Source organism: Lactuca saligna, chromosome 7, assembly GCF_052625555.1.
Source record: "Lactuca saligna cultivar CGN05327 chromosome 7, ASM5262555v1, whole genome shotgun sequence".
Taxonomy (NCBI): Eukaryota; Viridiplantae; Streptophyta; class Magnoliopsida; order Asterales; family Asteraceae; genus Lactuca; species Lactuca saligna.
This window is the reverse complement of record NC_136423.1, coordinates 148,462,745-148,475,292: the sequence shown is the minus strand read 5'-3', so window position 1 is coordinate 148,475,292 and position 12,548 is coordinate 148,462,745. Positions and strand designations below refer to the sequence as shown.

At 35.9% G+C, this 12,548-nt stretch overlaps 1 protein-coding gene across 1 annotated transcript; it reads left to right on the top strand.

Annotated features, from left to right (window-relative positions):
* The first annotated feature begins 10,196 nt into the window (after positions 1 to 10,196).
* LOC145005891 (defensin-like protein 19) lies at positions 10,197 to 10,818 on the top strand. Its single transcript, XM_078965006.1, has 2 exons — positions 10,197 to 10,277; positions 10,456 to 10,818. Exons 1-2 carry the CDS (start codon positions 10,214 to 10,216, stop codon positions 10,713 to 10,715), a joined length of 324 nt encoding a protein of 107 aa, XP_078821132.1. The 5' UTR covers positions 10,197 to 10,213; the 3' UTR covers positions 10,716 to 10,818.
* The last annotated feature ends 1,730 nt before the right edge of the window (positions 10,819 to 12,548 follow it).

Below are 12,548 nucleotides of genomic sequence, written 5' to 3'. Positions count from 1 at the left end.
ACTTCATCCTCGAAGTCTATTGATGTGAACCAATCCGAGTAGTGCTCTCTCATCTCATCCTCCAGCTCCCATGTCCATTCCAAGCCCATTCGGTGCAACCATTACACCTTCACTAGCTTCACATCTTTATTACGAAGGACCTTAACTTTCCTATCCAAGACCACAATGAGACTCTTGATGTAGTTCAGGATCCCATCCACCTGAGTTTCATCCAAAGATATAATCACGACGTCGTCAGTAACACAGGTCCGATGTTGAGACACATGGAAGGTGTTGTGAATCTTGCTAAGTTCGTCTGGCAGGTCCAAACAGTAAGCCACCTTTCCCACCCAAGTGGTAATCCTGAACGGACCAATATAATGGGACCCTAACTTGCCCCTTTCCCACCCAAGTGGTAATTCGAGAAGGAACTCAAATTTTAAATAATGTTTTGGAAAAAATGGTTTTGTAAACACTTCTTTTAGTAAATTTTCATTTTGAAAAGTTTAAATCAGTTGTAATTTTTGGGAAGTTACAAGTTGGTATCAGAGCCTTGTTTTGCGTGAATTGGAGTAACACCCGTGTAAATCCAATCTCAAACTAAGGAAATGAAAATGTTTTAAAAAATGATTTTTCAAAATTAAACTCAAAGTTTTTATAAAAAATAACCGAGAAAAATGAGAGGTGTATGATAAGCTAGAGCAAGGAAGTTACCCCAAGGTGTATGATTAGCTAGGGATTTTCATGAATTGCATAATAGAATTGCCTGATTATATGATGCCTAATAGCCTCAGGTTGTTCCTTATATGAAATTTACATCATTACTGTAGTTGCTTAGTGTATGCATCATAATTGTACATAACTAAGCTTCTATATCCTGAGAATGTTTGGTTTAGCCTTATTTCATGTTCTTGTTTGATGAAGGGCTTAGGTTAGAATCGAGTATTTGATTGTCTATAAGATCCAGTGTTATGTATGATTAGCATACACGAGTGTTGTAGGTTGGTGGAAGTTTCATGAGTAGATGCAGTTCATGGCTGGATAACGCATGGAATGGGTAGCCACACTTGAGAGAGTGAGGGAAGGATGAAGGTGTATCCTAGATACTGGAATTTAGAGATCTAGAATCTTATACGAGGATATGCATATTTTTATTGTGTCTTAGTGCCAGTCAACTCCACTGCTTGAATGTTCCTTGCTTTGTGCTTTATGGGACTCATATTCATGTGAGCTAACTATCAAATGAATACATTAAGGTACATGCTATGGACATTGAATAATCTTAGATTAAAGGATTTGGCCCTATTGTGTATCTCTCATTGGAGATTAACCATTATAGGGTTGTCCTTTAGTTAGAAGATTATTTAAGTTTTGTTTCATGTAAGTGTATTCATGAAGTCGTGGGCTGACATTGATGGGAGTCCTTCAACAACTAATGGGAGGGGAGATATATCATGGTTTGATACCATGATTCGTGGCAGTGGTTCCATATCTGTTGATCTTTTAGTTATGGTTTCTTAGGCATGAGGATAGGTCTGGAAATTTTTGGTCTCCAGTGGTGATGTCAGTTAGGGTTGAATGGTACAAGCCTAGATGAGTATATATGTTTGGAGATCTCAAGGGTTTTGCTCGAGGTCGTGTATTGAGTTCTAGGAGTCAAGAAGAAAACAATTGTTATAATCGGCTTAGGGATAGCAGTTGTACGTTGAGTGGTTGATTGATGGATTTAAATGTTGCCATCTATGTCAAGGATTATGCCCTTTTAGTTTTATGAGTTCGAGAAGGTGTGAAAATGCTTGTGAAAATCAGAGTTAGGATGTAAACCCAGTGTTGTCTTTGTTGATCGTGGTGTTGGGTGATAGTATGAGTGTGCAGGAGGATTGATGTGATATGGATGTTTTATGATGTGATCAAGGGTTCGTGCTCTTTGGATATAGGCAGGTCAGGTATCGGATTGATGGTTAGGATCGCAGGTCAGGAATGTATGTTTTGGAACGTAAGTGTGTGTTTTCGTATGTATTTGCATGAAATCCTTAATGACAAAGTGGTTATGATTGTAAAATTCCAAGAGGTCCTCAACTAAGATTCAAAATTCTCTTAGGATTTGTTAGATCCTTTGTAAAACCTCGATCTTGGTATCAATCCAAATCACTAGATTGGTGCGGAATCCCAATCAAGTGAATGCCACAAATCGTAAATATAATAGCACAATGATGAATCTTTAATGCACACTATATGAAACAATAGTCTAGTACATAAGACTCTCTATGTCTCTCGGTGCTCTCTGTCTCTCTCAAAATCTCGAACTCAGCCACTGAAATGACCAACCTAGAACACTGCTAAAACATTACAATATATACCTAGATCAAGGTTTTATAATTGATATCAGAGCTAGGATTGGTATCAATCGAATTGGCAAAATATTAAATGTTTCTTGGAGTTTTTCTTGATGTCTATGGTGTTTTTGAGTTCTTTTTTACGACAATTATTGCTGCTGTTCTTCGTGTTCTTCACTAAATTGGAAGCTTTGATTGAAATTGGTCTTGCTAAATTACCAATTTTGTGTTTTTGGTGTTTTTGGGAATTTTGGATCAGGTCTGGATGTTTTCGATGACAAACTTCAATTTATCTGTTAGGTTTTAGTGTTCTCGGCGGCTAAATAATGTTCTCAGTAATGAGATTTAGAGGTTCTCGGCTTGGAAGAGTTTCAGGAAAAAAAGTGTTCTCGGTCAACTGTTTTAGGTTAAAATGTTGATTTTTAACGATCACGGTTAAACAGAGTTTCTGGTTAATAACCTTGACTTTTTGGTCAAACCTAGTAGTTTTCTGTTAAATCATTTACTTTTCAGTTTTTAATGGACTCATACAACACCTCTCTTTCAACAATGCACAGTGATATTGATTCAGTGATAGGGACAACAACTTGAATTCCCTGAATAGTGACTGTTGATGGATTTCCTTAGTGAAAATTCAGATTTTGAGACCAGATTCAAACAAGTGTTCCTCCACTTAACTCAAACTAAGGCTCTGATACGAATTTGTAACAACCTTAAAATTCAAAAAATTTAAAACTTTTTCAAGCATTCAAAAACCATCATGTATTACAAAATGTCTTCAAAATAATTTCATATCAGAGTATCCCAGTAATCAAATCATAAAAATGTGAGGAGGTGCACGATCAAGCCTTCGCCTTCCTGCGATCATCCAAAGTACCTAAAACAAAATCCAAAATTGTAAGCCCGAAGCTTAGTGAGTTCCGCCAAAATAGCAACGCCATACAAATCATAACCATATCATAGCAAGTAAACAAATAACATGCATATGAGCCATCAGCATAACTGGACCACATCGAAGGGCCATCAGCCTACCTGGACTGCTCTTCGAGCCATCGCTACGTCTGGACCGCCTCGCGGGCTTTCAGCCTATCCGGACCACTCACCGGGCCTCCGGTCTGACAAGTACACCCTTACCGAGTCTTCAGTATATCCGAACCGCCCTGGATTTTTTGGCCTAGAGCACAAATCAGAGACCGCCTCAACCCATCCCCAATCACACATTCAACACATAAATATCAAATGCTACCATATACAACAGTCGGACCGATCTAACATATCACTAATCATAGCATAATCCTATATACGAGGATACCGACCTAACAGGTCACTAACCTAGCATCATCATATATACAAGGATACCAACTTAACAGGTCACTAAACATACCAACATGCAATAAACCCATATACAAATCCGAAAAGACTTGGCATTGGTGCATTCGATCCTGTTAGTATAGTGAGGACAACTCGCCTCATAATGTCGAACTGTACTAAACTAAAAAGATCAAACTTCCGAAGTATGACTCCAAACATAAACACCTACAACCACCATTGATCCCATTCCATAAATTCCTAAATTACCAAAATACCCTCAGAAGTCAAACTTGGTCAACCCATGGTCAAAGCCAAAGTCAATTGTCAAGGTCAACAGTCCATGTTGACCTAACTCGTCGAGTGCATCTTATAGACTCATCAAGTTCCTTCAGAACTCAGAATTTCGTGAAACTCAGTCAACCCGCCCAGTTACCAATTAACTTGTCGAGTCCATGCAGCATTAAGAATATTAGGAAAACCCTAACCAACTCGTTGAGTCACCTTGCCAAGTCGCCGACTTCATGCAGAATCCAAAAAGCGGGAAACCCTTATTCAACTTGTTGAGTTGACTAAGCAACTCGACGAATACCTTCATCCATTTCACATTCATCTCATTCAATTCGAGTTCATGGCTTCAAACTCCAAATATGCTTCCTAGTGTGAAGTTACCACATAAAGTTGCTAACTTTACGTACATGCAAGATCTCGTCGATTAGACTTCGAAAATTGCACAAATCCCTAAATTTCATTCGTGTAAATTGGGATGTTACACACGGAATAATGGCCCTGACCTTGATGGCCTCCCAAACATGAATCCTGAGCCTTGGGCCTCTTTGCTTTTCCCACTACGATCTGAATCTGCTATGACTTCCTGTTTCTGAGGTGCTCCAAATCGATATCTCGCTCTTGGACTCTAGCAATCATATCATTTAGAGTCCCGCACCCTAAAAAAGTCATAAACTCCTTGATTTCATCCCTCGGCGTGTCATGATACCTTACCTTCTTCATCTCCTCATCTACTGCATACTACGGAACAAAAAAATTCCCTCTCCCGGAGTTTGGCAGTGATCTATGGCATAGTCACAGTCGTCTGATAAAGGTCATTAAACTCCTATACCAACTACTGCACTTCAATAGATGGTACAAACTCTATCCTAAATTGGGTCACAAACTCATCCCATGTCATTGTCTCCAGGGTTTCACCTCCCAAAGCGAAGTCTAATTCCTCCCACCAATCCCAAGATCTGTCTTTTAGAAGATAGGAAGCAAATCTAACCTTCGACCCCTTAGGGAAAAAACTCCTCCATAAAGCGTTCACCATATCTGTTAATCATCTCCTACTAGCACTAGGGTCCTTCTCCCTAAAGAATACGGAAGCTCCACAAGCACGAAACTCACAGAAAGAAAGAGTGCGAGCTCCCACAATAGCCATAATCTTAGTTTGGAATGCTCCTAGGCTCTAATCCAGAATCTCCATAATCCCCTCTTTGACCATTTTGAAGATCACATACGTCTGCTCTAAAATACCACAGGTAATCTCCGATGACATGAACTCCTGCATCCGCTCATCAATCAGCTCGGTACCTGAACCTGAGCCTGAACCAGAACTACAACCTCCTCCACGTGTGCTCATCACCATTTTGAAAAATAAACATACTATTTATCATAACATACCCAAGAATCCTCATCCAACAAGCTTCCTATATTTTTCGTGACTCACCTCAATTCAAATATGGATTCTGTGCTTTTAGTAGGTTGGGCCTAATACTACCTTCCACGCCTATCCATACCCTACTCATGAATTATCCTAAATTATCCAGGTAACCTTCTCAAATTGGCGCTCTAAATACCTGCTAAACAGTTCAACCAAGCCCACTAAGGCACTTCCTAGGCTTTCCTAGGTTCCCAACCTCACCCTGTTATCTGCTGCTGAAGAACTCCAACTAATGTCGGCTACGTACTTCATGAATATAATCACCTGCCATAAAGCTTAGATAATCCTTTGAGTAAAACACTCAACCCTACAACAGTCAGAGTCAAATGACAGCTACACAATAGAGTCAAATCCGTTATTCTGAGACTATCTAACCTTTGAAACATGTGACTTGACATATTCACTTAATAGTTAACTCCCATCACTAGGACTTCTTTAATGCACAAAGCAAGTGGCATTTGTGCAACATGAATCCAAGAAACATAACAAACAAAGGACATCCTAAGCTCACTTGCTACTATGCATGTTAGGAACCTCCACTCCTACTGTCGGTTGCCTTATGCATGCAACTTATACACATTACAGGATCAAATAGATTGTTAAATAAAAGACTCTACCTTAGGACCACAACCAACCAAGGAACATGAAATAAGGCCAAATTAGTCATTTTAGGGCTATATGATCCTAATCGTATGCATTTGTCAAAGCATACACTTAGCAATTATTATTATTACTAATACATGTTCCTAATCATAGCGTATGATGCTTCCTAGGCTACAAGGTATCACATATCAGGCCAATTTGTGATGAAATTTTGAAGGTATTCCTAGCCTTATCCTAGCATGCAAACATTCATATCATATAATTTATCAACATGTATGGGTATTCTGAGAATTACTTACTTGAGCTCGGCCGATTGCAAGAATCACAACCCCCTTTTCTTTATAAAAATCTTTTTAGAAACTTATTTTCTTTATGTGAATCGTTTTAGAAACTTATTTTCCTTAAAAAAGATTACCAATTCCTCAGTTTGAGTTCAGACATACCCAAGAGTGTGCCCAAATCCCTCAAACCAAGGTTCTGATATCAACTTGTAACGATACAAAAAATGTAAGGTAAAATTTTCATTTTTAATTCTACCAAAAACACCAATTATCTTTTTCTAAACATTCAAAAGTATATCATGATAAAACAGTTATGAAAGTACAATTCCAAAATCATGAAGATGCAGAAACATGGGTGGATGCGTTGCGATCAAGTCAGGCCCTTCCATTCCAAACCAGAAGTACCTGAAACCATAACCATAAAATCGTAAGCACAAAGCTTAATGAGTTCCCTAAAATACAACATACCATGCGTATCCTTGGGCCTAGCCCGCATATTAGGCCCTGCGTACCATAATGTGCCTAGCCTTGACAAACCAATGGGCCATACCGACATACAATGAAAGAGTCATAGAGACAACTATCACCCTACATAACATACAAGAGGCCTAGTCCTTCCTGCTCCATGGGCCTAGCCATTGCTGCACATTGGCGGTCAAAGACCAGTCTTGGGTCGGTCTCGAAAATGTACGGTCTTTTTCCAAACTGGTACCTGTTGATCTTTTTCCTATCCGCTCTTTTTTCGGACCGGTCTTTTTCAATCCAGCCTTTTTTCGGACCTAGTCTTTTCTCAGTCTGGTTTCGCAGTCTTTTCCTATGCCTTTTTCGGTTTCGATATTTTTCGATTATTTTGTTTTGGTTTCTAGTTTTTCTCCATTAACAAATATATGATTAACACCAAAATGATAAATAAAAATTAATTAAATATGATGATCTAAGTTTAATAAAAGAAAAAAGGAATAAACTTAAATAACTTGTGATTAAAATTTGTATAATTAACAAAAACTTATACATTTATAAAGTTTGTTACCGGTCTTTTTTTTCCAAACCGGTCTCGGCTCGGTCCCGTCTTTTTTGGGACATGCCTCGTAACAGTTCGGTCTTTTTCGGATCAGTATGGGACGGTCTCGAGTTGGTCTTTTTTGGTTCGGCCTTTTTTAGGACCTGTCTTTTTTCAATCCGAGTTCGTTTAAGACCGGTTTGGTCTTGGTTTTTTTTCGAGTCTGGTTCGAGATCGGTCTCTTTATTCAGGTCTAGGCCTAACCCAGCATACAAATGTGTCTAGCTCGTCATACAATGGGCTTAGCCTTACACACCATGCAAGATTCACAAAGTCAACTAGCATAACGAATCCTTGTGGGCCGACATAAGTGTCTTCGACCCACGGGTATAGTAAGACGAATCACCTCCGTCCATGATAACCGAACACATGTGCACTGCACCCGAGCTCCTTACACTGAACACACCTAATTCATCCCTAGTTAATAATTAAGATACTTTCACAAATTCCAAGGCCCAATACATATTCTATATTCCTAAAGGTTAAATGACCATTTTAACCTTCCCCAAAAATTATTGACTTATCTCTACACAAAAAATGAAAAAACAACTTCTTAATCAATTTCCCCTCTAAACCATGCCCATACCCATTAACTTGCACTATTCCAAAAAAATTAGTCCTTGATTAACTAGTTTTCAATTAAGTTGTTAAGTTCTTAAGTTGTAAAGTTGTTAAGCATTTTCCAATTATGACAGATGGACTTTTAGGTCACATGATTTGGTAGCAAGGTTCTCTGTTATGCCAACTTACAAGTATAAAAGAGATAAAATTGTTCCTCCAATCTACATCATTGTAAGTTCATATTTCTTTAAACATACTTTCCTTGTATTTAACCGTTAACAAATAATTGACTCAAATATGTTTTTTCGGGAACTAGATGTAGCATCTTTTAAAGATTATGGTAACCATGAATGGCATATTGGAGTGGTGAATGGTTTTTAAATAATTAAATCTTTGTACACCCATATGTTTGCGTTAATTTCTATCTTTATTATGGATGATGGATCATTGTATTAGTAGCCAACTTCTAATGATAACAAAATGATGAATGAGTCGATTATTGTAATGATTCAACAACATGATGAAGCAGTCGATAATTAGAAGGAAATATGTTTTTAGTTTCGTGCTAGTTAAATGAAAGATATACTTGTTTATTATAACATCCTACTTTCATTTGGTCTTAGCTATAACGTTGTACTTTCGAATATGTTCCTAATTGCGACTATAATAAAAAATAAATGTACATTTCTATATTTGTATATTTTGTGATAATTGATTATGGTGTGTTGAAATAGGAAAAATATGATTCAAAACTCAAATTGAAGAACACGTGTTGGTGTTTATCGATTGGACTTACCTTGTAATTTGTCAAGTAAACCACCAAATAGTTCTCAAATTTATGTATGTAAGCATTTAGTTAAACATTTGTAGTTGACACTTTTAATGTGTATTATTACACATTTAATATATTATTAGACAATGTTTATTAGTAATATGTATTTGCATTTGATAGTTTTTTTTAGGTTTATTAGGTTTATTGTAATGTTATTTGTATTATGGTTGAATTTCAATATTATTATTAGTTTAATGTAATGAGTATTTTCAATATTTAGGATAGAAAAAGTTGGATAATGTATAACTTTTTGCTGTTTTTTTTTTAATAATTACCTATGAAAAATCCGTAAGTAATATGAGTCGTAGGAAATCCATAGTAGGTAATAATGCTAATGTTAGTCAAAGTAGGTCCCATCGATAATATGTACGAAATTTGTACCCGTATATTTTCGTAGCTATTTCGTAGGAAAATAATCAATTTTAGTCAAATTTGACTCCTATCGGTAATTCGTATGTATTACGTAGCTATTTTATCTACGGAAAAAACCATAGGTATTCTGTAGATAGTGCGTAAGAATTCCGTAGGTATAAATTCTCCACATGTATTTATGCTATAGACTTTTTTCCATAGCAATTTTATAGGTATTGCCTTAGACCTACGTAAGTATTGCCTTATATCTATGTACGGAATACCTACGGATTGTGTCGTAAGTATTGCCCTTGTTTTCAATCACTATATGTAGCCGATGTGAAGATATCGGCTCATGAGGAAGTACATTATAGACCATAACAAGGATTATCTCTGTACACGTACCCATTTTGTCGATGAATATATTGGCAAGATATGTGGCTGCACCATCAATTTGTAAACCTAATTTTAGTCAGGTAAAGTAGTTTATTTATTTTTCATTTAATTTTAATAATAATAATAATAATAATAATAATAATAATAATAATACATGACTTACTATAAAAAGTAGGAGAAATTTGATGTTTTTCACTAATTCGTATTTTTATTTATTTATTTATTTATTTTTATTTTTTTGTAAATTTGTTGATTTTCTCTCTCTTTATTTTCAAGAATGCACCATCGTTTTACTAAATATATTTTAAATAAATTTTATCTTGTCAATAATTACAAATAAAAAAAGACAAAGAAAAAAGGAATTGTTGTCAAAGTGTTGTGGCTGATTTTTTATGTTTGTATCCATGAAGCAACGTATAACGAGTGGAGTAACTGTGATACCGCAATTCAAGAAACCATAATTCTACCCCTAGTGACATCTGCTTTTCTATATATAAGTATGTGTAGAAAAGTTTGACTCGACTCTTTCTACTTATAGAAATAATTTTTGAGTATTGAACCCTAAGTCGATCGTGGCAGAACAAGAATACATGCTGCCGCAAAATTTGAATGCAACACAAGTAATGTTGAAATTTCTTGATTTTTGCTGATTTTTAACCCTTCAAGATTTGTCTGTCTTCAAAACATGTCATCTTGAACCGCCCTCATTTCTTATAAATACCCGTCACCACAATAACGTTCTCTTCATCCAAATCGTGAGTATTAAGTTTGTCAAGTCATTATTCAGAAATGATGAGAAAGTCGGTTATCTTTTCCATATTTGTTCTTATCCTCTTCGTTCTAGCTATCTCAGGTAATCAAATCCTAATCTACTATTTGTGATCAAGCATTTAACGTTGTAGTATATAAGCTTATTCTTTAGATTTTAGATAGCCGTATCCTATAAAGAAAAGTAATCTATTTTATTTTCTCTTCACTAAGTTATTGTTTTTCATGTTTTTATTTGTCCTTATGAGTTATAAACTGTCCAGATATCACGAGTGTGAGAGGAGAACTATGCGAGAAACCTAGCAAGACATGGTCGGGTAACTGTGGCAACACCGGACACTGTGATGGCCAGTGCAAATCTTGGGAGGGTGGAGCCCATGGAGCATGTCACGTGCGTGGAGGGAAACACATGTGCTTCTGCTACTTCAATTGTCCTAAAGCTGAAAAGCTTGCCCAAGACAAACTCAAAGCCAAAGAGCTCGCCCAAGACAAACTCAAGGCTAAAAAGCTAGACCGGCCATGAGGACAAGAAAGTAGTACCAAATGTGGAGCATCCATGTAACGATGGCAATTAGTTTCTTTAAATAGAAAGTTTCCTTATGATACCAATAATAATATAAAGTGCTTACTTAACATCACATTATCAACTTCTTTAAAGAAGCATGACGTGATGAAGGGTGCACTTTTTTGGTAGTGACATGTGTAATAAGGTGATAACTTATGCTTCCCATGCATAACAAGTTTCACTTATGCTATTAGTATAGGTCTATTTTGAAATTTCACAAGGTCGATTATACAATAATAATATTTACTTTACGAAATCAAACAACTGGTTATTTATATTTTAAATAATTATTATAAAAATATAATTTGATGAGTTGTGTGATATTGATCAAGAGGGTATCAAACAAAAACAAAACATGTAATAGTATGTAGAGGTGTTGAATTGAATGTATTCGTTTAAAAGGATTTGAAATCAAACAGATTTCGGTTTTTAGAATATAAATCTAAATAATTCAAACAAGTTATTATCCGAACCGAGTCAACCTAATTATAATTATGTTGAATCGTTTTACGTGAGACTGACATTCCAAAAACTAAATAACTTCAATATAAACAAGTTTGATTTCAACTGAATGTACTTGATTGTTGCTTGTTTTTTCGATATTAAAACATTTGTAGTCTGCGGACCACAATTGCAACCTTCTACATCAACCGAAAAGGTGGATAAAACGTTTGCAAACTACGATAAAAAGTTTGTTTGTTTCTAAACTTTTGCAATCTATTGAAATAATATGAAATTAAACATAAAATAGTTAAAAGATATTCTAAATCAAAATTTTATTTAATTTTAATTATATGCAAAAAGATAAAGATATATATATATATATATATATATATATATATATATATATATATATATATATATATATATATATATATATATATATATATATATATATATATATGAAAAACTATCTTTAGGAATAGTGAACTTCTTTGTTTTTTGGTAGAATTCGTCCTCCATCTATGTCTGCTTTTACAATCCTGCAGAGCTGTTTTCTTTAGGGGTATATTTTACCATTTTCTATATTGTGTGTCCACGCCTTCACTTCTCTTTCTTTTACCGTTTTTCTCCACCAATAAGGACCTGATTTCTGTTTCAACCATGGTAACCGCCCCACCGTTCATCTACGTTTATTATCTAATCTATTTCTTTCCTTCTTCGTTTCTCATCAGGAGGATATTCATATTTCTGCTACCGATGGTGTCACCTACCACCGTTGGCCTCGAGTGCTTATCTCTCCTTTTGCGACCTCCTTGCACCTCCTCAGTTCCACTGGCCCGATTGTGGACTTTTCATACGTTGTTTTCCTCGCCTCTTCTGATAGAAGGTCACATCGAAAGTCACATGAAGATGGCATCGACAACTGCTTCGGTTCCCATTTCCCTCTCATCTTCTTCTCTATTCGATTATGGTTCTACAGATTTCATTCAACTGACCGGTTTTGTTCCAATCGATTAGCGCTTCATCGGTTTTGCGTCGACTGATGCTTCGTCATTTACATCCAATCGAAGAGATGTTGTCTCCGGTCTTCGATCTGTAGGGAAAAAAATAGGTTACATCAATAATTACAAATCAGAAACATGCAACTCTTTTATGATGCAGCTTTCTTGTAGTATTTACATACGAATTATGGTCAAGTTTTTACTTTTTTCTGTTTTGTTCTCTCTTTTTGTGCAAGGAATATGATCGATACAACCAAGATAAGTTGTCTCAGAATTAGATTTTTTGCCAACCTAATATCACATTTTTCTCCAATTTGTTTGGTTTCTTGCACGTAAGGTGTTTGAT

Coding starts and splice junctions, on each gene's coding strand:
- LOC145005891 (XM_078965006.1), top strand. CDS start 10,214: ATGATGAGAAAGTCGGTTATCTTTTCCATATTTGTTCTTATCCTCTTC. Junction 10,278..10,455: donor CTTCGTTCTAGCTATCTCAG/GTAATCAAATCC, acceptor TAAACTGTCCAG/ATATCACGAGTGTGAGAGGA.